The 27,064-nt window shown below is 43.4% G+C and overlaps 1 protein-coding gene across 19 annotated transcripts in view; it reads right to left on the bottom strand.

Moving 5' to 3' along the window:
- Synrg (synergin gamma) overlaps positions 1-27,064 on the bottom strand; it is a 76,457-nt gene that overhangs the window by 13,662 nt on the left and 35,731 nt on the right. For 10 of the 19 annotated variants that reach the window (XM_076936138.1, XM_076936132.1, XM_076936133.1 and 7 more), the window contains 8 exons: positions 24,574-24,704; positions 24,309-24,371; positions 17,568-18,500; positions 7,727-8,185; positions 5,005-5,168; positions 3,902-3,955; positions 3,099-3,195; positions 1,461-1,609 (listed from right to left, as the gene is read on the bottom strand). In XM_076936138.1, coding sequence (XP_076792253.1) covers positions 1,461-1,609; positions 3,099-3,195; positions 3,902-3,955; positions 5,005-5,168; positions 7,727-8,185; positions 17,568-18,500; positions 24,309-24,371; positions 24,574-24,704 — 2,050 coding nt within the window. The remainder of the gene's footprint in view (positions 1-1,460; positions 1,610-3,098; positions 3,196-3,901; positions 3,956-5,004; positions 5,169-7,726; positions 8,186-17,567; positions 18,501-24,308; positions 24,372-24,573; positions 24,705-27,064) is intronic. The other 9 variants (XM_034505913.2, XM_076936136.1, XM_076936135.1 and 6 more) reach the window with 1 other exon arrangement.

A 27,064-nucleotide genomic window follows, 5' to 3' on the forward strand; every position in this document is an offset into this window, starting at 1 on the left:
AGATGGGGGAGAGAGATAGGCTGAAGGCACCCACACAGGAAGGGCTGGACTGGAGGGCACTGGGATGCCTTCTGGAGAGAACTATGCAGAACTCAGCACGAGAGCAGCCTCATTTAGCAACAAGAAAGCTCTGCACTGAGCTGCGACTTTTGGCTGAGGTCTGAAAGACCATGGGGGCCCACGGCAGAATTTTAAATGAGATTTAAATGAAACAATCAGATCTACAGTTTACAAGGAACGGTCAGTAGTGGTACAAAGAATAGATTGATAAGGGCTTTTTTAAAAAAGAAAAGAAAGAAAAGAACTAGGTAGGGGGTGTGGCTCAGTAGCAGATAACTTCTCCAGCCCTGAGATCCATCCTTAGCACCACCAAAGGGGGGAAAAAAAACCTAATCAAACCAAACAAAGCAAACAAACCAGAGCAGTGCCATCTCTCTGGCCCCTCGCTTAAATTTAATGATGCAAAACCAGAAGCAATGAAACGACAGTGAAATTTGCTGTTTAGGACACAATGGGACAGCCAGACACCACCAGGTTCTCAGCTGAGAGCACTAAGAATTCCTCTCTTTTGCTTGGAGGGTCACAAGTTAACTGGAGAACTAGTAAGTGACTCAGAATGTAGCCAGGCCTCTCATGAACTTAAATGCTACCTGGAAAATGTTGCAGCGGCCACACAGACTGCAAGCATGTGCACATACTCTGGCCTTCTCCATCTGCTTTGATAGATTACAACACCCAGAGAGGAGCTTGTCATTTGTTTATTCAGAGTAGAGCTACTCATAACATGGAAAAAATGAATCCAAGGAAAGTAATAACAGTGGTGAACAAACAGCCACATGATGGTCTTCCACAGAGCTCTCTGAAGAACATGACAGGGCATGAACAGGTCAAGTGCGAGGGATGGACTCAAACCATTACTTTCTGGCAAAACTTGCATGTGTAAGAATCAAGAATGACTGGCGCTGTGAGACAGCTTAGTGGGCAAAGTGCTTGCTGTGGGAGCGTGGGGACGTGAGTTCAATTCCCCAGAACCTATATGAAGCCGAGTGATAAAGCCACTTGTCTCCACTCCTAGCTATGATGAGAAGACAAGAAGACCCTGCAGAAGGTTGTTGGCCATCCTTGTGTGCACAGAGGCTGACAAGTGAGATGCTGTCAGGCAAGACAGAAAGTGAGAGCAGACATGGATGTTCTCTGACCTGCGTGCTCGCACACACACACACACACACACACACACACACACACACACACACACACACTGAACAGATAAAGCTTTTGTCCTACACTTCTGTTTTCCCAAGGTACAGTGGGCCTTGGAACTCTGCAGAGCCAGTCTGGGACTGCTATCTCAGACCTCCATCGACATAACACAATCCAGTTGGCACATTCGCCCTCTGATGAGTGATAAGAATATATTCTCTGGAAAGAGAAGCAACCGCTGAGCTGTCTCGGAGGCTTACTGTGAGTGTGGCAAGTGACATGAAGCCGATTAGGTTGTTCCACACTTTATCGATGTCCTTCAACAACTGCTGCAGTTTCTCACTGCACACAGCAGTGGCTTTGATCCCCAGCTCCACACGCTTGGTTACTCGGTACACTTCCACCACACCTGATGGGGAGAGGAGAGAGTTAGGCAAGGGAAGAGTGGGCAGACACGAAGCACTGTGGCTTGCTGATGACTTGGTTAGGAGGAACAACTGCATAGAGGCGGGGCTGTGAGAAGAGATATGCATTGGTTACTTTTCTACTGCTGTGATAAAACACTGTGGCCAAGGCAACTTGCAGAAGAAAGGGTTTCATTGGGCATGGTGGCAGGAACAGCTGAGAACTCAAATCTCAAACTGCAACCTGGCGACAAAGAGCATACTGGGAATGGCAGGAAGCTTCTGAAGCCTGAAAGCCCCTACCTCCAACACACCTCCTACAGCAAGGCCACATCTCTGATTCCATCCCAAACAGTTCCACAAACTGGGGACCAAATATTCAAATCTATGAGTCTATGGGACCATTCTCATTCAAACAAGGTATGTGCCATCTTGATCTGCCATCATGGTTCTTTTCCTGCAGTCTTTAATCAGGTCACACTCCACAAGCAAGAAGGTGCTAAGTAAGTACCTCCTCAGGTACTTAAGATGATCACTAGACACATCCCGAGGCCTCTAATGTGGCTGTCACCAGACCACTGTGCTGCCCAATCTGCAGTATAGCTTTCAAGTAGGAACATCCCTGCTCTGCCTCTTATCATCCACGTGTCCTGGAACAAGTTATGAACCTCCCTGGGCCTCAAGGTAAGTCAGTAACAGCAGCCTCTCAAAGGGCGGGTGAAGGAAGAAACAGGTAAACAGTGTAGAAGGCTCACAGCAGTGTTTAGTGAGCACAAGACATTGTGTGAGCTATTAGGCTTTTTAGTTCAGATTTCTTTATGAGTTTAGGGTGAATCAGGGAAATCCTATTAACTGACTGAAAATGGAATAAAGTTTTAAGAAATCTAAATGTTGATGTCATCATAGAGTAATTCATGCTGAATCCTTAAGTTTTTTTCTTTTTATAAATAAAACATTGCTGGGATTCTATGTGCCAGTAATTTCAAGCTTTAAAGTTATATTTATTGGCAAGCCTGGTGGCACACACCTTTAATCCTAATAATTGGGACACAGAAGCAGCCAGCTCTGAGTTTTGAGGCTAGCCTGGTCTACATAGCCATGTGTGTACAGGGTCTGGTGCAGGTCAGAAAAGTCCCTTGGATTCCCTGGAGCTGGACCCAGGCAGTTGTGAGACAATCAACATGGGTGTAGGGGACTGAACGCTGGACCTCTGCAGAGGTGGTGGGCACTCTTAACCACTGAGCTATCTCTTAGCCCCAACAGATAGTCGTTTACATTGAGATTATATATAAAACAAAGACTTGAAAACTTCACTACAGAGACTTCAAGTAAAGTAGTTTCTACTGCTGTGACTTCTGCATTTTACCTGTGAATGCAGCTACTATTGAGGCTGTACATAGCGGGAGAGTGCAGACCTAAGATACATACAGGGAGTGAACATTCACACTGATACACTATGCCACAGTTTGACTTTGTGAAATATCGAGGACACACCTAGAAGATACTCCATGCCTTGGGCTGACTGGATAACTTCTGTGCACACGGCACTGCTGCTAATACCGTTCAAGGTGTCATTTGCCTTCTTAATGACCTATGAGAAATGGAATCACATTGTCTTATACAAGCAAGAAAGGTCGATGCCAATCAACTCCCCACTAGGAGAAAACCCAGCCAGCATGAAAAACAGTACCCAAGCAGTGTGTGCATGTGCCCATGCAGAGACCAATCTAAGAATTTAAACTTTGAAGGGACGGAAGGAAAGAAGAGAGGAGGGAGAAGGGGAGGGAGAGGGGGAGAGAAGGGAGATAGACAGTGGGGGCAGGTTCTTAGTTCTTTATAATTTTCATATAGGCAGAGTTAATGATGATATCACTTTGCTACTTCTTAAATGCAGTGACAGATAAGGGGACAGCTGACAGATGAGCCAGTGTCTACTACTGTAAACTAAAAGATGCATGATTTTCTTTCTTTTCTTTTTTTTTTTAAATTATCTAATTTTATCTTATGTGCATTGGTATTTTACCTGCATGCATGCCTGTGTGAGGGTATTGGATCCCTGTAAATGGAGTTACAGACAGTTATGAGCTGCCAAGTGGGCGCTGGGAATTGAATCCTCCAGAAGAGCAGCCAGTGCTCTTAACTACTAAGCCACCTCCCTGAGATCCCCGAGTGATTTTCATGCTCTGCATGGTGATGGAAGTAGGCATTCTTCATGTTTGCCTGCATTCATTCTGAGGAACCAAGGAGAAGAAAAAAGAGGCGAGAGAGTGCTCAGACGCACAGAACCAGATACTCACATCCAGGGCACTCCCCAGGCATCTCTGCCACTCATATGCGTATCTCTCATTTTCCTGTGGGTTTATAAAAGGAACTGGGTTCAACAGGCAGGCTCAGGGTCCCCTGTTTATGATTTATCTCAATACAAAGGGCTTGGATTTTGATTTATCTCAATACATCGTCCTTTCTACTGAAAGCACGATGGCAAAAATAGTTACTTTAAATCTACTTAGATGCAAGAAATATGAACACAAAGAACCTATTTTACAGCATTTTTATATTTTTGTATAAATGTTGCCTCATTTGTTCCAGTGAGTGAAAGTGTTACTCTCCGTGGAGGTGTCTGTACACAAGCTAGTGTCACACTACAGCTCTTAGCTAGGCATGGTGGCAGTCCCCTGAAATTCCAGCACTTGGGAGGCAGAGGCAGGATCACTGTGAGTTTAAGGGCAGCCTGGTCTATAGAGAGAATTCTAGATCAACCAGGGCTACATGAGATTCTCTCAAAACAACAAAAAACCCACAGAAGGAAACTCTAGCTTTCCATTGTTCCACAGCTTGCTGCTGAGTGTGCAAGAAACATGTGTGTGGACACTTGTTTTTTTTTTTTGTTTTGCTTTTTTTTTTTTTGGAGACAGGGTTTCTCTGTGTAGCCCTGGCTGTCCTGGAACTCACTCTGTAGACCAGGCTGGCCTCGAACTCAGAAATCCACCTGCCTCTGCCTCCCATGTACTGGGATTAAAGGTGTGCGCCACCACTGCCCGGCATGTGTGTACACTTGTATCACAAGAAACAGGGTGTTTAAGATACCACAAACAGAAATAGAGGACCCAAAACATTTCTCCTCTCCTCTTGTTTTGATGCTTTAAAATTCAGTAGGATGATAAAGTGTATGTTTTGAAAAAAGAGTTTCTAAAACACTTCTCTTGGCAATTGTTCTTGGCCATGAACAATTTCAACTTTAGCCACAACTTTCAGAGGCTGAAACGCACAGGGGGCATGTTCATCCCAGGGTAAGCTACCAGCCTTGACCTCTGAGGATCTATTTGCCATCTGGTATGCAGTGTCTCCTCCCCTCCTTCTGTCCCCCCTCCTCAGGGAAAGTGAAACAGGGGTGTTTCACCTCCACTTCGCCGGTCAGATCCTTGTACTTGTCTCGGATGACAGGCAGTGCAGCCCTCTCACTCAGAGTGTTGGACCGGTCTCTGAAGGGCTGCTCCAGGGCTGGGGAAGGAGAGGACCGGCTTATTTCTTTGTCCCCAAGGCTCAAGCTCCTCTTGTGTGATCCTGGGCAGGGATGGGGGGACAGAAGAAACAAAGGTTCCTCAGGTTACTCAGCCTGGCTCAAGCAGGGTCCTGCTTGCTGATGTGACTATCTCTGACAGGTGGCCATGACAGGAGGCATTTGGAAACAGTCTTCATTCACCCTGTCTGGGAAGGTCTTTGACTCTTGCTCTCTTGTGCTTGGAGACTTCCTTTAGTTTCCCCCATTCCTCTTCTCTCATCTCACTACACTACGTATTTCCATCCCACAGTTCACTGCTGGGTATGCAAGTATACATGTGTGTACACTTGTATGTGTCACAGGGAACAAGGATGTTTAAGATACCACAAACAGAAACAGAAGATCCAGAACATTTCTCCTCTCCTCTATCAGTAGGATGATAAAGTCCTCCAAGAATCATGGGTGTCTAGCTGCAAAGTGTCATTGTCAATATGGGTACCCAGGAGCCATCAGGCCCTTCCTGTGACTGGTTGTAGGCTTGCACCTTGGTGCCTCCTTGCTTGCACACTGTCTTTCTTCTGTAAGATCTAGAGCTTCAGAGACAGGGAGTGAGGGTGGCAATGAAGCAGAAGATTTGGAGGAAGATGTGCCTGAGACTTTGACTAACTGGAAGGTATGGCCTCCATCCATCAGACAGTTTATGGATCAATTAAAACAGGTACCTTTTAAAAAGTGCTAATTTGGCCTGGAGAGATGGCTCAGCAGTTAATAGCACTGGCTGCTCCTCCAGAGCACCCAGGTTCAGTTCTCAGCACCCGCATGGCACCTCAGAACTGTTTGTAATTCCAGTTCCAGGGGATCTGACACACAGACATATAGGCAAAACACCAATGCACATAAAATAAATATATCATAAAAAGTACTGATATTGTGACTTTTTATTATGTGTGTGTGCTATATGTTTGGATGTGGACACATGAGTGCAGGTGCCCGCAGAGGACAAAGGTGTCAGACTCCCTGAACTTAGAGTTACAGGCTGCCAGATGTGGGTCTGGGAACCAAACTTAAGTTCCCTGCAAGTGCAGTGCATGTTCTTTCTCTGTTCCGAGACAGGGTCTTATATGTAACTGTCCTGGAACCCACTCTGAAGACCAAGCTGGCCTCAAACTCACAGAGATCTGCCTGCCTTTGCCTCCGGAGTGCTGCGATTAAAGGAGTGTGCTATGTCCAACACACTGCGGGTTCTTGACCACTGAGCCATCTCTACAGCCTCAGATGGATTTTAATAAGTATTTAGTTCATTAAAATGCTTCTATTAGATTTTTCATTTCATTTTAGGTGTGTCTTACCTGTAAGCATGTATGTGCACTATATGCATGCTTGGTGCCTACAGAAATCGGGGCATTGGATTTCCTCAAACTGGAATTATGAATGGTTGTGAACCACCATGTGGATACTGGAAATCAAGGATCAAACCCGGGTCTTCTGCAAGAACAAGTGCTCTTAACCACTGAGCTGCCTCTCTAGCCTCTTTATTTTATTTTAAAATAGGTAATGTGCAAGCAAGCACACATGGAGGCCAGAGGTGTAGGACCCTCCTTGAAGCTAGGGCTACAGGCAGTTGCTATGAACTGAACTTGGGATTCTTTCTATACACTCCTCATTAAAATGCATGTGTGGGTGTGATGGCTCAGCAGGTAAAGACTCTTGCTGCCAAGCCTGCCAACCTCAGGACCCACATGATGGAGGGAGAAAGCACACTTCCACCTCCATATGTATTCCCTGGCATGTGTGCCCATACATATGCATAAATAAATGTGCATTCAGTTGCCAGGTATGGTGGTGCACACCAGCACTTAGGAGTATTTGAGTACTTGGGAGGTAGAGGCAGGAGGACCAAGTGCTTGAAGGTTATTCTCTGCTACTCAATGGGTTTGAGGCCAGCATGGGCTACGTGAAACTGTGTCAAACAAAACAAATAACACCCCCAGATCTGTAGGCTGAATGCAGACCCTGAACTTGGGGAATAAAAGCAGAGGCAATCAGTTCTTCAGCTATATTAGAGAGCAGTTTTTGTTTTTGAGACAGGCTCTCTCTCTCTCTCTCTCTCTCTCTGTCTTTCTCTCGTTCTAGAACTGGCATGTAGACCAGGTTGACCTTGAATTTACAGATACTCCTGCCTCTGCTGAGTGCTGGGATTAAAGCTGTGTGCCTCCACATCTGACATACAGCACACTTGACATACAGCACACTTCTAAGCCAATAAGAGTGAAGAGAAAGTACAGGTCTACTTGTCTTTTCTTCAATGAGCAGTCAAGAGGGACAGGAGGGGCAGTGATTGGTCTCCAGCTCCAGGGAAGGGCCCTGTTCTCGGAAGCTGGAACATCTATTTCCTGCTAAAGAAGCATCACTGTACTTTTTAAGTTATTTTAGTTTTTGAGATAGTGTCTCATTATGTAGCCCAGGCTGACCTCAAATTCATGATCTTCTGCTTCAGCCTCCTGAATGCTAGAATTTACAGATAATCCTCACCATGCCTGGTTTTAAGAATCACCACTTTACACTCAGGAAAGAATGTGTATCATTTCAGTGGAACAAGCCCACAGGAAGAAAGTCTTACCTTGAACAGAAAGGTCAAAGGTTGCCAGCTCACTTTTGATCATTTCTTCACTGGACTTCATTTTGCTCTGTGAATTAGCTACTAAGAAGTCAAACTTGCTGATTTTGGGCTTTTCACTTTGAAATTCTCCAAAGTCGTCTGCACCCTCCTTAGGGGTTTCATGAGAGGCCACACTGGAAGCTGGGCTTGGACATGTGGTCTCTTGGCTCTGGTCCACCATGGATGTGTCCTGCCTTGTAAAATCCTGGAAGTCCCCGCTTTCATACTCTTTCTGTTCAGTGGTCTGAGGCATCACGTCTTTAAAGCTGGCAAAAGCTGGGAAGGGAGTCTCTGGAAGAGCATCCTCGCTGGCCAAGCCCGATCCTTTGGAGAGAGATGACATGGTGATGTTTTCAGAACTGCCAAATGAGATCTCTCTCGTTTGAAGGTTTGAGGTGGCTGAGAAGGACCCATTTCCTGCTGAGAGGATGAATGGAGAGAGTTTTCTGCCCTGAGGTGCATCACCCCTGTCTGACCATTCACAGCATGTAAGTGTGCTCACTGTAAAATGGTTACTACAGCTTCCAAAAGCAGCACAGTTTAAGTCCTCTACATCCAAAAGGGAAGTACAGTCCCACAGTTAGAGGCAAGCGCCAAAATTAAGCAAAATACCTAGGATATTTCATCAGTCATATGCCATGCTGCAAAAACTATAGTCAGGGCTTGTACTAAAATTTAAGGAGTTGGGCTGTGACATTTGATCTTTACGAAACCATACTGGTGTTCAGTTAGCATTTCTAGTTGATTATAAAGAATCATTTTAGCTGGGCATGGTGGTACACACCTTTAATCTCAGCATTTGGAAGGCAGATCCCCTGAGTTTGAGGCCAACCTGGTCTACATAGAATTCCAGGATAGCCAGGTCTATAAAGAGACCCTGTCTCTAAAAATAATACAACAACAAAAAAATCCTTTCTGTTATATATATATATATATATATATATATATATATATATATATATATATATATAAAATTACTATAAAGATAGGTTCTACAGCCATGCACATACTGTTTGATAGAAGACTCAGATCATTTAATGAATTATTTCCTTTTAAGCTTGAAGACATACTTACTTACATATTTCTTACCTAAAACACATCTCCTTTTCTCTAGGCTGTGCTGGACAGTGTTTCTCTTAAGCACAGTTATAGGAAATGTGACAAACTAAAAATTCAGTTTCTTAAAACAAAAAGTAAACACCTTTTCATCTAACTTTGAATAAATCACTAGAAATTTCTGCATCAGGCAAAGAGACATATGGGGTTTTAGTCAAGCAGTCACTTACCTCAGTTTTATTTTGGTCAGTTTGGATATCCTATTGCTGGGATGGAATATGAGAAAAACCAAAATTAACCCAAACTACTTTAGTCCTTAAAAGAACAGAATAAGGGGCCCGGTGTGGTGGAGCCACCTGCAATCCCAGGAGGCAGAGGTGAACGGACCTCTCGTAGTTCCAGGCCAGCAAATGGAAAGTGTGAGGTTCTTCTGGGATGTTTCTACTTCAGTAATGCATCTCCTTCCTCATGCTCACTGAGAGGGGAAGAAGTAAGTACGAGGAAGATGTGCTGGGCTAGAGGACTCACCATATTGTTTGTATACATTTAAATAAGTAAGCTGGACAAGATGGTGCATGCCTTCCATCCCAGCTCTTGGGAGGCAGAGGCAGGCTGATCTATAGAGTGGATTCCAGGACAGACAAGGCTGCTTCAGAAAATGAATGAATGAATGAATGAATGAATGATGAGGTAGTAGAAGACAGCAAATGTAGCTTTTCGGTCTGGACAGGTCTAACTGACTCTGCCACCTACTTACTTTCTTACCACAGGACACTAGCCTTACTAGTCAGACTAGTTCAGTCTGGCCTTGAACCCCTGGTAATCCTCCCATTTCAGCCCCAAGTGTACTTTTCTGAGCCCTGGTATGCTCCTCTATGAAGTGGCGATGAGACTATGTATTTATGAAGATGATGTGTGTGGAGGGTTGTTCAGTGCCTGGAGAGCAACACATGTAACAGCTTGAATTCTTTCTCAGTAAAAACCAAAAAGGTAACTCATCATTTTAGGGATGTTCCAAGAAAAAGCTCATTTTCTTCCCCTATCCTCCTGGGGAGTGAACGGGCACACTAGGCAAGTGCCTGGCCATTGACCACACCTCCAGCTCTCTGTTTTTAACTCTGTTGAGACAGGCTCTTACTAACTTGCCTAGGCTGTCCTCGAACTCAAAATCCTTCTGCCTCAGTCTCCCTTGTAGCTGGAACTGCAGGCCTGAGTCATCAGCCTTGCTTTTCCGGTAATTTTCAAAAAGCAAAACCAGCGAAGCTCCCTATGGGTAGGGTAGAGAAGTCCCGTTCATTAGGGCACTGGGTCAGGCTAGAGTGGGGTGGAGAAGTCCTGTTCAGTAGGGCACTGGGTCAGCACCTTATTTCATTTTACTTTATATGAGATGAGAAGGCCAACCAACTTGATAAACACACACACACACACACACACACACACACACACACACACACAGGATTGACAAGAAATCCAAAGTTCTGTGACCTAGACTTTCACCATAGTCAGCGGGTGAAACAACACTAGCCATTTTTCCTCCCTTACCAGCAATAGCACAGCATAGTTTAGAAGTCTGGATACTTCCTCAGCTCTCCTACCATCCTTCCACATAACTCCCTAAGGTCTGATAAGAGCATTAAATGAATAATAAAAATGCCAGCAACAGTCATCCAGTAAAAAGCAAGTATCTTTTGGTAAATGATGGACTTTAAAATTTTACAGTACAAACTGCACCCTTCATGTGTGGCTTGCTTAACATACAGGACGAATGATTTGGGGACAGGTTTATAGTTCTGAGTGAGTGAAGCAAGCCGTTAGACAAAGCACTCTTTGAGCCCCTCACTGTAGTGTTTTCCCCTTTGGTAGAAGAATCAACCTAGATCTAGGTGTCCAGGCCCGAATGAGGCACCACTCAATCCCAGGGGGGGGGGGCAGATGCTCTGAGACACAAGACTAGTTTGTCAGGGGTGCAGTCAGTGAATGCTTCACCGCAGATACGCTCTTCCGGAAAGCTCTTTGGAGAAACCATATCAGGAACTGGCTCTAGTATCTTATCTATTAAAGAAAGGGTAGTGATTTTGTTTTTTCTGCAGACCAAAGATAAACTTATGGAAAGACAGCTCTGGTTCAAACACTGCAACCAAGTTGCTATGGTAATAAAAAGACCTTTTTGTGCAAATATGCCACAAAAAAGAAAGTCTTTTTTTTTTTTTTTTAAATCAAGACTGACTGACTCATGACATTATAAGTGATATGGATTGCCTTAGCCAAGGAGCTTTTAAGACTTTTTATAACTACAAAGGCATTAATCAAAGAGTAAACATGTTGTGAGTCACTGAACGCAGCTTTGAAGCTGAATATTTTTACTTTTGCTTATTCACTGACTACTAGTGGGTGAAAAGTAATTTACTAAAGAGTAATTAATTTGAATCCGTAAACACCAAAGCTGGAATTACATAAGAACCAAAAGCAAACAGTTACATAATACCTATCCCTAAGGCTTAACATCTATACACAGTATAAATACAGAGTGTGCTTTTTTGGTACAGTGAATACTGGTAAACCATTTTCTAAGAAAAAGTTGGAACATTAGTTCATTGAAGGTAAGGGGCAAAAAAAGAAACTCCCCATTTTCTTGTACTGGTAGCTCCCTATTTGCTTAGCGATGCAGTTCCACATAGTACTGTTAAAAAAAGATTTCAAAAGTAATAAATAACAAGGCCTCTAGCATGAAGGACAGGAGTCCTGGCTGGGAAGAAATGACACAGGATGCTGTAATCATCAAAGTGACTAGAGGTGGCTTTGCGATTTCATAGCCTAATTCTGAAAACAGCGGAAAAACAAAGAAAAAAGAAACCAGGACGGTCACTACTGTGTCTCCGATCCTCCAGTGGGCTCCTGGGCGGTGCTAGGCAATGCAGCAATGTGTCCTGGGAAACAAGGCAAACTGTGTGCTTTCACACATGGATTTGTTTGCAACCGGGAATTCACTATGACAAAGGACAAAAGAATAAATAGTACAATCCGCTTCCATCATGGATCAAATCAAATCAAATCAAATCAAGGCTTTCTCTCCTACAGGCAGCGAACCCCACCGGGCTCTTTCCTAACCTCTATTCAAACCCACTCTGGATGCATGTTGTACATGAAAACAAGGTATTTCCAGGCATGTAGCTGCCCCCACAGGAGACAGAAGGCCAGACATCTCCCCCTCACCCATCCCACTCTCCCCAGGGATGTTTTCTAAAGCCATGGGTGTATGCCTTAGAGATTAAAAGTTACCGACTCTTAAGGAAGGAATTTAGAGAAGGGAAAAAAATTCTTTTTTTTTATATGTACAATTCCACTATTGTCGAGTATTTAGCAACATTTGCTGGCCCAAAGAGAGTGCGCCAATACAGAATTAGCCCAGCCTTCATTTATCAACACAAACCATAAAATATTTGCATATTTCCATTTCTCCCTATTTTGGGCCTAATCTTCCCTTAGAGAACATTCTCCACTAACTGTAATGACTGGTCTGTGTTCTGGGGAGTCTGGAGCATCCTGAAGGCATTGCTGCAGAGAATAGGAAAGGCGATCTCACCGTGCAACAGCCTACGAAACACTGTTTGACCATCTTCCTGTTTTCCAGTCTGTATAGGAACTTCCCTGTCTGTGTTAGTACAGACTCCTGTGATGCTATGGTTTAAATTGTGTTCACACAGTAAGCATCTTCAGGTTTCTATGTTGATGCTTTTAAGTTCAATAAAGAGAAGCTGCAAGCATGAGAATACTAAACTCAGAGGAGTCTAGAAGCCAACAAGACAGTAAGACTGTCCACAGTGGGTCAGGAAAATCCCTAGCTGGAGACAGGGCTCAGAGGTTGAGAGCATGCACCGCTCTACCAGAGAACCCAGCATCTGTGCCTGGGAGCTCACAACTGCCTGTAACTCTAGCTCTAGGGGATCCAATACCTCTTGCCTCTAAATCACCTGCACTCGAGTGCACACCCACACACGTACATGTAATTAAAAGTGGTAAAAACAATAGAAATCCAATGATGGAAAATGAGCACAGAAGATGTTAAGTACAACGAAGGCTTTCTGGCTACCAGAAGGGAGAGAGGCCAGACTTAGGAGGTAGAACCTCCTGGTTATGTGGCCCTCTTATGTTCTCGGAATCACTTGGCTGACATTTCCCAAACAACTTATAAAAAGTCCTCAAATGATAGAACTAAGTAGAAGCCACTCGTAAGAAAAAGTAATTTGGGCCGAGACTGTACCTCAGTAGTAGAGTACTTGCTTAGCATGCAGTAAACAATCATACATAAGTATCTGGGCATGGTGACATGTGCCTCTAGTCCTAGCTAATCTGAGGCAGGGGGATAACAAACTCAGGAGCTCAAGATCAACCTAGGCCTTGACTCAAATCAACCAAACAAAGAAGAATAAATAAAAATAACTGACAGGTGGTGGTACCCATCCTTAATCCCAGCACATGGGATGCAGAGGCAGGTGGATCTCTGAGTTACAGGTCAGCCTGGTCTACAGAGTGAGTTCCAGGACATCCAAGGCTACCCAGAGAAACCCTGTCTCAGACGACGACGACAACAACAACAACAACAACAACAACAACTCATCATCATCCAAGCCCTTCAACGATTTTAGAAGCTAGCACAACCTGTGTGACATTGCCAGTGTTCTCTGTGAGTGCACCTGTTTCCTCTGATAGCCAGCATGGATTCTAACAGGAGCAACAGAGTGGCTGCAGAGAACCAGCATGTTTGTAGGATGTCTCATGCACTGACAGAGACAAGCATTAGCCAACTGTATCTTACCTGGCATCAGGGTAAACAACTACAGTGTTATTTGAACCTATACCACAGAATGCAAGTTTTTACCACGCACACCCACATACAATGGATATTGTGTTATTATGTTGTTAAAACTACCTCCCTAAAATTAATATGGTGTCTAGACACAATGAGTGACAGCTACACACAGGGGCAGTCACTTCTGCCCACCAGGGAGCTAAAGCCCTGTGGGGAGTGGCTGGGCTGCTGGGGTCTTGCTCGAGGCTTTTCTCCCCAGCTTGTTAGCAGCACAGATGATTAAAGCACAGAGCACTTTGTATAAGGTTTTAACAGTCACCTCCCTCAACTTTCAACACATATACATCTCCAGTGGAAGGCCTGGCTTTTCCTAGAGTAAATTTCACCTGACACCCAACTTTTTTCTTTTCTTGGGTGGCATATCAAAGTGACTTCTGGAATCCTACTCAAAATTCCCATTTCCAGGAATTCTTAAAAACAACAACAACAACAAACCCCAAATCTTCAAATCACATGTAAAATGGAAGTACTGAAACGCCTTTTCCCTGAAATCTTTATGTGGCTTGGGGTTGCAACCTGAAAAAGATTTCCATTTCCACGGTTCCTTGTCCTCACTCTATTCTACAACGGAGCACACAATTCCAAGTCTGGCTTCTCACTGCTAACTTTCAATGGCCTTTGAGATTTTTTATTAGTTAATTAATATATTGATTGATTGGCTGCAGAGCTGAGATCAAACCTCCGTGCTCTGTAAATACTCTACCACTGAGTCAGGCCACACAATGTTTTCTTAAAAATGAAACAGTGTAAAGTTTAGTTCTTTTGTTTTGCCGGTTGTTTTAGTTTTCAACACTTATTACCGTTGTGTGTGTGATGTGTCTATGTGTGAGCACAAGCGTGTCATGTGCTGGTGTACAGGTTGGAGGACGACACAGTTGCTTTGTTACCTCCTTCCACTCTTTCGGGGTTTGTTTGTTTGATGTTTGGTTTTACTGTTGCAATATATCCTCAGCTTGTCTTGAACTAACAATTCTGTCTCAGCCTCACAAGAGGCGAGATCAATGGTGTGTATCTCTCTCCTAGCTAAACTTTAGTTTTGCATTGCTGAGGACTGTGAATAATATATTTCTACATGTACTGATTTATTTGGTGCTGAGATTTAACAAGTGCTTTGTGGATGCTCAAAAGCATGCTACCAACTGAGCTCAAAAACCTAAAGCTACACTTCAGTTCTCGGCCACATTAAGGTCTTCTGGGTTTATGAGGGCAAAGGTGGCAAAGGCAAAACTGTATCTCTGCTTTTTTAAAGAGGGGAAAAAAAAAAAAAAACAGTTTCAAGGGACACTATGACTTCAATTTGATACCTGCCAGATATTTCTTTGGTCTAACTGAAAAACACAAATTACACACATCCCCACACTTTCAAAATATGCCAAAGAATCGTTTATTAACACAGGACTTACAGATCGCAGAAGAGAGTGGTACAGAAGAGCTAGAAAGGACTTGTCAGAGTAAGCATGCAGGCCAGTGTTTGCAGAGGAAGAGAATAAAGCAAGTTCCAAACGTCACATTCACACAGAAGTGTCTATGCTGAAAAAAGACATCTGAAAAGCAGCCGAAAAAATAATAAGGCGCTGATTAAAATACAAAGATTTTCCATGTCAAAAAGAGCTATTTCACAGGCAGGTGGCCCAGAGGGCTTGCTGACTCTTTGAGAAAGTCACAGATCAGAGTAAGTAAGCTCTTGTTGCCAGACAAAGGATCTTAAAGACCGAACGTCAGGATGCTGCTGTGCTACAGAGTAAATTTAGAGGCGTGGAAAAGCAGCCTCCTTGAAATCATATGCAGCAAGGGCTCAAAGGGTTAAATGTAATGATATGCAGAGAGAAACCAGGCAATGTTATTAGTATATCTATCTACCTTCATACAAAGAATTAACAGCACGGGTTAGAGACAGTATCCCCTCCAGAGTTAAGTTAGGGTTTCCAAACAGGATTACGGTCCATAAGCAGTGATCCTCTAAGTTTTCTTTTCTTTTTTTCTCCATCAGCCCACTTCTTATTTCTCCAGGATGTCCTTTTAATCCTCAGATTAAGAGAGCAATAGATTACATGGTGAGCAAGCAAAAGGGTAAAATAAAGTTAGCGCCCTGAGGCAATGCCTGCAGCTCTCCCTATCCAATTGTTACCCAGGCAGCCATCTTGCTGCCTTGTAGGCATGATAGTGAGCCATTAACCCATCTTAACAACCGCTCTGAAGAGATGGATACTGCTCCTTCCACACTGGAGGTTTACAGAACAGAAGGAAACAATCTGCGTTTAAGGTCTCTTCCCTTCGAACAGACCTGTCTGGAACATGACAGCTTCCATTCTCGGAATGTTCCAAACATACAGAAAGAATACGAGCGAGCACAGATTATTTAACAGGTCCATTGGAATGAACTCAGTCAAGCCAACCTCTTCTTCCCAAATAAAAGGTGGGAAAAAGACATCCCAATCCTGGATTAACTCATTTCACAAAGATATGTGGTTTGGCACTGTGAAAGAATATAGATTCATTTTCAGAAAAATAGCCTCTAATTAATAACTTCAGAGTCCAAAAGGCTAGTATACATGTTGTGAAACTGTTTTTAAATAAAAATCAAATGTTGTTTAAAAAACAATGCCCCTTTGCAATCAGGTGTTGTGGCTCACGAAGCTCATAGTAAAAATAACAAAGCATCCTATCAAACAAACAACACTTAAGGGAAAAATATGAAAAAGAAAAAAACAGAGAACTACTAGTGAAGGGCACAGGAGCTGAGCCTGCCTGCGGCACCAGGGAAGCCAGGCCGGCAGCAGGCAGGGCAGGGATCACTGCTAACTTGCTTCTCATTCAAACCCAGTGTAAGAAACCGCCAACATTTCAGTAACAAAGGACACCATTTGTCAGTTTGAAATCTGTGGACTCTACAGCACTTCACAATGTCTGCTGAGCCTGTAAACTTACAGTGTCTTACCTGTCCCTCTCAGGTAGAGAAACGAACCCTGCATGTGCACACAACATTTTCTAGAATAATACAGTAATACCAAGATAGTTCTCATTATTAAAGGCCACAAAATAGGTTTATCTTTCTATATACATATCAAAAAAAAAACCCCAAACTAAATAAAAACTAAGACACTTGGGAATCTAGTTCTTGTGACAGGAAGTTGGACCAGAGAATAAACTGCTACATGTAAAGCCACACAGGGTTTAAAGAGGGCTCCCTAAAAAGAGGTTCTCACACATCAGAGGTTAGTAGCTACCCTAGCCTAGCATCTACAGGGTTATTACAACTTAATACTCGCAGTAACACTGCAAAACAGTAATACTGAAAACAGGTCTGCTCCCTGCCAGGCCCTGACCTATGGAGCATCCCTAGTGACCTCTTCCCTCTTCTCGGGGAAGCTGGGAACTGTACTACAAGTGGGAGAGTTCATTTGCTCTCTTGGCCTAGTCAGGGTCGGTTTCTGTAAACCAAACGAACACTGTCTTAGCAACCCTAATATACCAAAGAGGAGACAAAAGGGGAGGGTGGGCGCTGCTGATCCCTCTCACAGGAATGAAGAAACACTGCACACACTGCCAAAGTCTTTGTAAAACTTCTGGCTATGTGGGGTTCACTGAGCAGTGGGTCTGTATGGGCCTCTGATACCAAGTGAGTTTTGGTGTCAAAATAAAAATATTTTGGCTATCCAATCTAAGCTTCAGAGCAGTCAGAGTACCCACAGATGAAGGTTGCCATGACATCATGTTTAACACTGCTTCAAGCAGACAGACAACTGCAGACTAGCTCTTCCTAGAGATCTGAGGAGGTAACGGGCCAGAGCCTTGGTCTGTCAGTCAGACAATACCCACAGAGTTATCTCTGATATCTACACGACCATTACCAGAGTAATCTCACCAATTCCTCACCTGCAGCAGGAGGATGTTGGCCACTAACTGTTGGTAAATCCAAAGAGCTATCAGACATGACATGCTTAAGATCTCCTCCCACATCAGCCAATTTCATGTCAAACTGAACAGAAAGCGCATCTTCAGAGTCCTCCTTGCCAACACTGCTGCCACCGATGGAGGGGAGGTCTAAAGACTTCACGGAGGCGGAGTCTTCTTTGGCATGTCTGAAAGCCACGGCCTTTTCTCCCAGGGATTTGTCTGAGCTCGTGGATGAAAATTTACTGGAGTGGAAGTCGGCAAAGTCATCGTCACTCTTTGTGGAAGGAGTGTTCTCTTTGAACTCGTCCATGGCCAGTCCAGCTCCCTCTAGGGAAAGCTGCTTGAAGACATCGTACTTGGTTGACGCAGCAGGTGGGTTCTGTGCACCCTCCACAGTGCTGCTGGACAAGGGGCTGGGACTCACTTCCTCCCTGAGGGCTTCATACTTGTCACCTGCTTTTGGCTCAGATGAAATGGAGCTATTACCGAAAGCCATGAAATCTGCAAAGTCATCCTGTTCCCCAACAGATGCAGGGTTCGAATATTCCCCAAAGAGGTTGAACTCTCCAAAATCATCTGCCAAACTACAAGATTTAGCGGATGCCAGTGCTGCTGAGGCTGCTGCAGCACCTGCTGGCTGAGGTCGCGTGGAGACTGACTTTGACGCGCTAAATGCAGCTGAAAAGGGTCCCGGTTTCTCGACACTGCAATCTGCTGAAGAGAACATATCTAGGTCTGCTAAGTTCAGAGGGGTTTTCACCTGTGTCTGTGTCTGCTGTGCAGCTCCTGAGGTAAAAGCTGATGGGAAAGTGTCTTTTGTCGATGGCTCTAGGGGTGACACACTATCGGCGGTCTTGAAGTCAGTGAAGCCGTCATCGGTTCCTGTGGGTCTGAACTCAGCAAAGCTCTCTCCTGAAAGGAAGAAGTGCAGTTCAGTAAGGATGCAGAGCAGATGACCACATGGCACATGATGCATTACACCCAGGTGTAACTTTGTACGTCCGCCCTTGGCTTGGCAGTAACCACAGTCCACACTCTCATCAGACCACTTGTTTCTCCATTAAAGCCAGTGATAAGGAAACAGGCAAGCACTGCTCAAGCCTCTCTTCTCTGCTGGACAGAAGCAGAAGCTGGAGGCTCCAGAGAGGCACACTAATAGCAGCCCATTAAAATGAAACATTATATAGTTTTAAATAAGATCAAAGGTATCAATGAAGTATTGAGAGAATCCTGCATCTGGTATTCAGAGTGTACAACTCTAAACAACTAAGCACTTTAAAAATATTTAGAAGTTGGGTGTTGTGTCACACACCTTCCCAGGACTTGGGAAGCTGAGGTAGAAGGACCACAAGTTGAGGCCAACTTGGGCTACATAACAAGACCAGGTCTCCAACATACCAACCAACTAACCAGCCAACCAATGAACTAACCACCACCAACAATAAATAAACAACCCCATTATTAGATGCTAACAGTGTACCTCAGTGCTTGGTGTCAAACTCATGCATGATACAACCATGGCCTAGGTTCAGGGCTAAGCACTGGCACACACTGACACCCACGCGCACACACACAGGAACAAAAGAGGTTACAATGTAGTCTTGCTCAATTATACTGACATTAACTTGATGATATTTTTGTAAAAATCTTGGAAAAAAATAACTACTTATTTGAAAAACAAGTTAAGTATCCACACGGAGGTCAGAGGACAGCTCTGGGGGTTGACTCTTTTCTCCTTTGTTTTAAATCTGAGTTTTGAGGACTTAACTTAGACCATGGGGTTCTGCAACAAGCATTTTTATCCTGTAGGTCATTTTTTTTTTCCCCAGCCCCTGAGAACTTAGTCTTTAAACTTTGGAACCATGATTCTTAATACGATTTCTATTCTTCACTAGCATCTAATCTTAGCACTCACAACTGCAGCTTCGGGATGCAGATAACCTCAGGTTTCCCACAGTGTTTGCAGGCCTATAGGAAACCCACTAAGATAAGCCGCTTAATGAAAGCCATCGATGTACTGAATATGAATACTGCTATACCAACTAACATCACTTAGTATCTAAAAACATGACTGCCGATTCTGGGGATTAAAAAATAAAAGACTAAATTTCTTTGCTATTCCACCTCCACTTTTGTTTTTTGTTTTTCTATTTGTTTGTTTTTTGTTTCTTTGTTTTTGTTTTGTTTGTTTTGTTTTTGAGACAGGGTTTCTCTGTGTAGCTCTAGCTGTCCTGGAACTCACTCTGTAGACCAGACTGGCCTTGAACTCATAGCCCTGAGATCCAGTTGCCTCTGCTTCCCAAGTGCTAGGATTAAACGTGTGCTCTACCACTGCATGTTTTTTTTTTTTTTTTTTTTTTTTTTTTCCTTCAAATAGTCTACTTTTGTAGTTCTGGTTGGCCTAGAATTCACCAGATAGATCACGTTGGCCTTGAGTTTATAATCTGCCTCTACCTCCTGGGTGCTGGGATTATAGGCGTGCACTCACCACCATGTGTAGCTTATCAATTTTTAAAAAAATTGTTTTTCCTATATAATGAAACATAAACATATATGAACCATAAAATATACTTAAAGCCAAACCCTAAAACCAGTTTCTAAAGCTGCCACCAAGGAAGAGATGGCTTTAAACCTACTGGGCCCCATGCATGATCAGCACACTAATTCACCAAAGAGAAGAAGCACTGGAAATAATGTAATTTTGCTTTTTAATTTGATACTGAACTTATTTACTAGTGAAAGTCACCAACACAAATCCTCCCATAGTGTTAGAGAAATATGAGAAAGAGGAGCAGCCTTCAAGTTTCCTATAATTTTTATATTCAAGACACAACATAAGTCAATTTCACAAACTGACAGGAGATACAAATGTGAGAACTACCCTAGGATTTACAGACGCATCAATGACTTTGAGTTATTTCTATAAATGAAAGGATCATTAGTAGTAAATTTTTTTTGTCATTTTTGTTTTTTTGAGGCAAGGATTCACATGGTAGCCCAGGCTGACCTTGAACTCATGACAATTCTCCTACCTCAGCCTCATGAGCACTATAATTAGAGGCATGCGTTACCATGTCCAGATCATGGCCTAAATAAAATTCTGATGTGCTGCTTTGAAAAAATATCTGTGAAATTGACAGGTTTTGAGTTTTAAACACAAATCACACAGCAAACTAAACTTACTGATGATGAACTGTACATTTTCCCATCAGAACTGTAAACTGGGGGAAAGGAGAAGGGAAGTGAGAAGGGAGAGGGTTTATGACTCGATAGCAGAGAGAATGGCGTCAGCAAGTTAACTAGCTGGAGTGACTCTTGTTCACTGGCAGCTTTGTCATTAGCTTGTGGAGTCTTCAAGTTCCTCCTTTGATCTTTGTAACTTTTTAGGCCCTGAGAAAATTTTAAGGGAGTATTTAGCTAAAGCTCTAATAAGAAGTGTCCTTTCGTTACGCAGAACACTGTTCAGAACTTACATACAGCTCTGGCTTAACCTGCGAGGAGACATTAAACTGTCACTCAGCGGTGCAGGAGACTCATTCCTGAGTGCAGTCCTGAAGAGGCTCTACGTCACAGCACATCCGTATATCCCCTAATGTTTGGCTCAGATTTGTTATATAGCCAAGAATGGCCTTGTGTTCCTCATCCTCCTGTCTCCACTTTCCAAGAGCTGGTAGGAAAGGCCTGTACTACAAATGGCCCACCTCAAGGAAGTTTCAAAAAGTTTAGGAAAATAAAACAGTTTCTTCTAAATTGAACAAAGTTAGTAACTCTAGGGGCTTTAAACCAAGTCACATGGAGAGAAATGAAGGCAGGCAAGTCAAAAAGAGATGACCCAGACCTGGGCTCAGGATGAGGAAGCAGGACTACGGGGCTGCTTACACTTGGGCACTACCACCCTTCCCTATTGTCTCTACTAAGAATAACATTTATGGGGCTAGAGAAGTGGTCCAGCAGTTAAGAGCACCAACTGTTCTTTCAGATGACTGGGTTCAGTTCCCAGCACTTACATGGGTGCACACAACTGACTGTAACTCCAGTTCCTAGAGATTCAATGCCCTCTTCTGGCCTCTGTGGGCACAGACTTGAATGGGGTAGGTATATATACATGCACACATAGCCACTTATATACATACAAATCTTAAATGTTTATATCATGATCACTGACACCATACCACACAAAGAATCCTGACATTAAACCAGGCTCTACTTGAAACTTGCCTAAGATGAAATGAAGTCAAGATTCCTCTAAGGTTCACATTTGAGTGCCTAGTGCCTAACACAACCATGGAGAGAGAATGGGCTTCTGCAACCTAAGGACTTGGATGAAACACAAGGAAATGCTGCTAGACCCTAAGACCTATGAGAGATTGAATTCTAAGAGGTGGCCCTTCCTGTGGAGAAATGCTGGTGCAATGGAATATCTATGACACCCCCTCACTCGTAGATAGTATTTTCCATGCAAAAGTGTAGAAGTCGGCTTTGAGTACTTAGTGCATGAGGGAGGCAGTGTGTGGCTGCGTTGTCAGGAGAGCAGACACATTCTACAATATGCAGAGTTAAGGTTTGGGCTACAGCCTATGGATTACTCAAACTACATGGAATTCATTCTCTCTCTCTCTCTCTCTCTCTCTCTCTCTCTCTCTCTCTCTCTCTCTCTCTCACACACACACACACACACACACACACTCTTCAGCTTTATCATTAAATTATAGCCAATTCTGAAAATCCTGAACAATGGTGACTTGAGTCAAACACAACATAGTACAGGAACTGATCTCTCCTACCTCCTGAATAGGTGAGCTAATGTCTGATTCATTCATTCATTCATTCATTCATTCATTCATTCAATGGACTAACTTAGCAGTGCTGGGGATGAAGACCAAGAGTGCCTGTGTATCTAAGTATCCACTCTACACTGAGCTGCACATCTTGGCTTGGAAGCTTTGGAATGCCACTTGGTAAAATGTTAATTAGGCCAAGTCTTGCTTGCTTCCATGTTTTCATTTTATATAAATACGATGTTTTCTTTTTCTTAATGATCTTTAGTTCTTGAAGAGTATTAAGTATTAGGACTGTGTCACTAGTGAAGAGAAATTCTGAGATGTATTGCTTTTTTAGCTGCGCTACCCCACACTCAGGCTCTCTATAGGAAGTGCAGATCAGCTCTCACTGTCTCTGGCTAAGCTACAGTGGGTGGCTGTCCAGCTGTCAGACAGTGCCACTCCCTACTTCTTCCAATGTGAAATGCCTCATTCCTGCTTTGTTATAGCTGTTGTTTCCTGTTGTTTCCCAGGCTGGCTTTGAACTTGCTATGCAGGGAGAACAGCTTGAGGGCCTGCTGAGATTTGAGCTCACCAGAGCCAGCTCTTTTTTTTTTTAATCAAAAAATTTAGGTTTATTTAAGTATTTGGTGTATATGTGCACACACACATACAAAGGGGCATAAGGACATGCATGCTACCACATGCATATGTGTCAAGTTCACAGATGACTGGCAGGAGCTGTTCTCTCCTTTCACCATGTGGATTCTGGAGACGAGACTCAGGCTGTCAGCCTCGGTAGCAAGTGTCCTTACCCACTGCGCTATCTCCCCAGCCCAGAGCTGTTTTGAAGGAATGGTATTCTACAGGGCTTTTCTTTCCAAACAATGGATGAGAAACCAAGAAAACATAAATAATGCCATGTACTATACCAGGCACTGATGTAAAAAGGGTCTTGATTTGGACTGGTAGCTGTCTTCTGCATAGAGAGCTGTTCTTATGAAATGTCAGGATAGAACAGTTGCATATTTCTGACACAGGATCTAAGTTGCCTGGCAGACTCCAGTGAAGGCAACACACAGTTTTCAGAGGAAACTGGATTGACACTACAAACTCTGAGAAAGCACCTCAACAAACGAGCCTCACTGCCTCACTGTAATTCTGAAGCTTCCCAACCAAGATTATCCCTGCCCCAAAGACTGAGTGCTACTCAGCTCATTACAGTGCTTAGTTACTAAGCATCACAGCAGCCACTGAGGACTTCTGAATCAAAACACCTGCAGTCTGAGGATGTAGCACAATATTACTATGCCATATGATAACAATACGTCAGTTTCTTTTTAGCTGGGTATAGTGGCACACACCTTTAATCCCAGCACCGAGACAAGTGGACCCCTGTGAGTTCCCAGCCAGCTAGGCCTTCCTAACGACTCTGACAGTTCTCACTAGGTTGGCCTGGACCTAGTTATGTAACCCAGATTTGCCCCGACCTTGTGGCAACCCTCCTGTCTATGCCGCACAAGCACTGTAATTACAAGTGGGTGCTATAATATCTAGGTTGCCAGTTTTTAGAAACAACATATATACAGGGGCTGGAGAGATGGCTCAGCAATTAAGAGCACTGACTGCTCTTCTAGAGGTCCTGAGTTCAATTCCCAGCAATCACATGGTAGCTCACAACCATCTGTAATGGGATCTGATGTCCTCTTCTGGGGTGTCTGAAAATAGCTACAGTGTACTCATAAGCATTATAAAAAAAGCATTATAAAAACCAAACATTTTATAATTTTTAATTATATATAATTATATATACATATAAAATTTAAAAAAACAAATATTTATGGATGTCACTAAAACCAAAAACACAGAAAACATTCTTAAATGGTTGGGGGAGGTAGCTCAGAGGTACTGTTTCCCCCTCAACTTGGCAAAGGGAGAAAAAAAAGGAATCCAAACTTACCTAAAGGCTTACTGTCTGTTGTTTGCTCGAGTTCCCTGAAAGCACTGTATTTATCACCAGATTCTGCAACAGAGAGACAGAAACTCATTACAGTGAGGAACCCAGAGGTCACAGCCAGAGAAGCACGGTACATTGGGCTGCGCACACATATTTAACACACAGAGCAGCATCTGACACAGTCAATAAAAAAAGTGCCACTTAAAGGTTTATACAACTTAATTAAAAGTTACGGCAGCAGATTTATCAACTGATAAATTGTCTTTACCTCCAAATGAAGCAGGGTTTTCAGAAGGCTTGTCAGTGGAAATCCCTTTAAACACTGCATATTTGTCTGTGGAGGCTTTAGTTCCAGGAAGTGGGATCAAGAGTGATGGAGCACTGCAGGGAAGGGGAGCACTGCAAAGAAGGGGAGCACTGTGTTACTGCTCCGACTGCTGAACCCTTCCCTCATCACCACACAGGGCTTCGAATGGAATCAGAGGTCACGATTCTCTGCCCTTTCTCTTCCTTCTTTCGTTTCTTCCTAAAATATTTACTTATGTATGTCAGGCACAGTGGCACATACCTTTAATTCCAGCACTCAGGAGGCAGTGGGCCTCTGTGAGTTCGAGGCCAGCCTGGTCTATATAGTGAGTACCAGGACACCAGAGATACTAATAGTAAGACCCTGTCACAAACACAGACGAACTGTGCATGTCTGTGGTTATGCCATGTGTATTTAGGTATACCCAGAGGCCAGAAGAGGGCACTGGATCCCCAGGAGCTTGCTGTAGCCCCAGCATTCAGGGGGTAGAAGCAGGAGGCTCAGAAATTCAGTGTCATAACAGCAAGTTATGAGCTGGGGACTGGGAATCTGGGAATGGAACTCTGTGGAGCAGACAGACTGCTTGGGAAATACCACAGACAGAAATGTAGAGCAAGTTAAGGAAAACAACAAACTCCAAATGCTTTACTGAAGTAGGCTGACTTCAGTGAGGATGGGAGAGAGCATTTTATAAGACCCCACTTCTCCTGTTTTCTTATCCTTTCGCCCAGATGACTGTTGCTGGGCAGGCCTTTTCTTTCCTACTGCCTTTCCCACAAGTAAAGAAATAGCCATCCTTTTACCCTATCTGGGTATGTTCTCTTAACTTTCCCTCACTATGGAAGAATAACAAGTACTTTTAAATGTAACCACTGAGTCTTCTCTCTAGTCTTTCCTACTAGTAAACAAAACAAAACGGCTGGTGAGATTGTTCAGTGGATAAAGGTTCCATGGCAGGATCTACATGGAAGAGAGAACAGACCCAAAGGTGGTCCTTTGACCTTCACATGCATACCTTGGCATACAAGCACCTACCTCCACCTCACAAAAATAATGTAATTTTTTTTTTTAAAGAGACAGTGTGTCATGCATCCTTCATGTAGCTGAGGAAGACACTGAGTTTCTGACCCTCCTGCCTCTACCCCCTGAATGCTGGGGCTACAGCTGTAAGCAGAAAACTGCACCAGGACTTCCTGTGCAACAGGGCACGTCGGCTGCTAGTCAGGCTGCGTCCACAGCCCTACGGCTCTGCTCAAAAGTTAGAAACCATATATAAACTCCAAAAATGACAAAAAACAATGTCCTTTTTCCTGAAAATAAACATTAACTCTCAGTAACCATTTGTGTGTGTGTGTGTGTGTGTGTGTGTGTGAGAGAGAGAGAGAGAGAGAGAGAGAGAGAGAGAGAGAGAGAGAGAGAGACATTTACACTGATGGTCTGATTGTTGGGTTAAATCATAAAGGTGTTGAAAATAGATCATTAAAGAATAACTTCCTGGCCAGGCAGTGGTGGCGCATGCCTTTAATCCCAGCACTTGGGAGGCAGAGGCAGGAGGATTTCTGAGTTCGAGGCCAGCCTCGTCTACAGAGTGAGTTCCAGGACAGCCAGGACTACACAGAGAAATCCTGTCTCAAAAAACCAAAAACCAAAAACCAAAAACAACCAAAAACCAAAAAAAAAAAAAAAAACCAACTTCCTGGGGGCTGGTGAAATGGCTCAGTGGTTAGGTTCACTGGCTGCTCTTCCAGAGTTCCTGAGTTTCAATTCCCAGCAGCCACACAGTAGCTCACAAACATTTACTGGGATCTGATGCCCTCTTCTTATGTGTTTGAAGAGAACGACAGTGTACTCATATACATTAAATACATACATACATACATACATCTTAAAAAAAAAACTTTCTGTGTTTTTTAATGTACAGTTTACAATAACTTAACAGTGAGATTCCAAAAATGTATACTTAATATTTAAAGATAAATTACAACCACCTAACATAAGACTTCTTTAAAGCTGGCTCAGGCTGTAGAAGTGAGACAGTTAAGATAAAAGTCTATTTGTAAAATGTTCTCCAAGCCAAGATGTAAATTCTGCTTTTGATCATTTGTGGAAGTGCAGACATCTGATGAACAATTCGTAAGAGAATGCACGTTTTTACAAGGATCACACCAGTGGTCCCAGAGAGCTATCTTTGTAGCAAAACAACAGTCACTTCACAATTAGATGAAGACAGTTTTGTCTGTGGACATTTTTTTTTCTGGATAGAATAGTGTAATGAGTAGCATCTGCGTAGGCAATTCTTGGAAGACTTGAGCACACTGTAGAAGCCTTGCCTTTTCCTCTTATCAGAGGCAGGCAGTTCCCAGGAAGAACCTTTACATATGAATGACTGCATGTCACCACCAGCCAGTGTCATTCAGTGCCACAGCACAAGATATAAAAATGGATTTCTATT

This window comes from Arvicanthis niloticus, chromosome 6 (genome assembly GCF_011762505.2).
Source record: "Arvicanthis niloticus isolate mArvNil1 chromosome 6, mArvNil1.pat.X, whole genome shotgun sequence".
NCBI lineage: Eukaryota > Metazoa > Chordata > Mammalia > Rodentia > Muridae > Arvicanthis > Arvicanthis niloticus.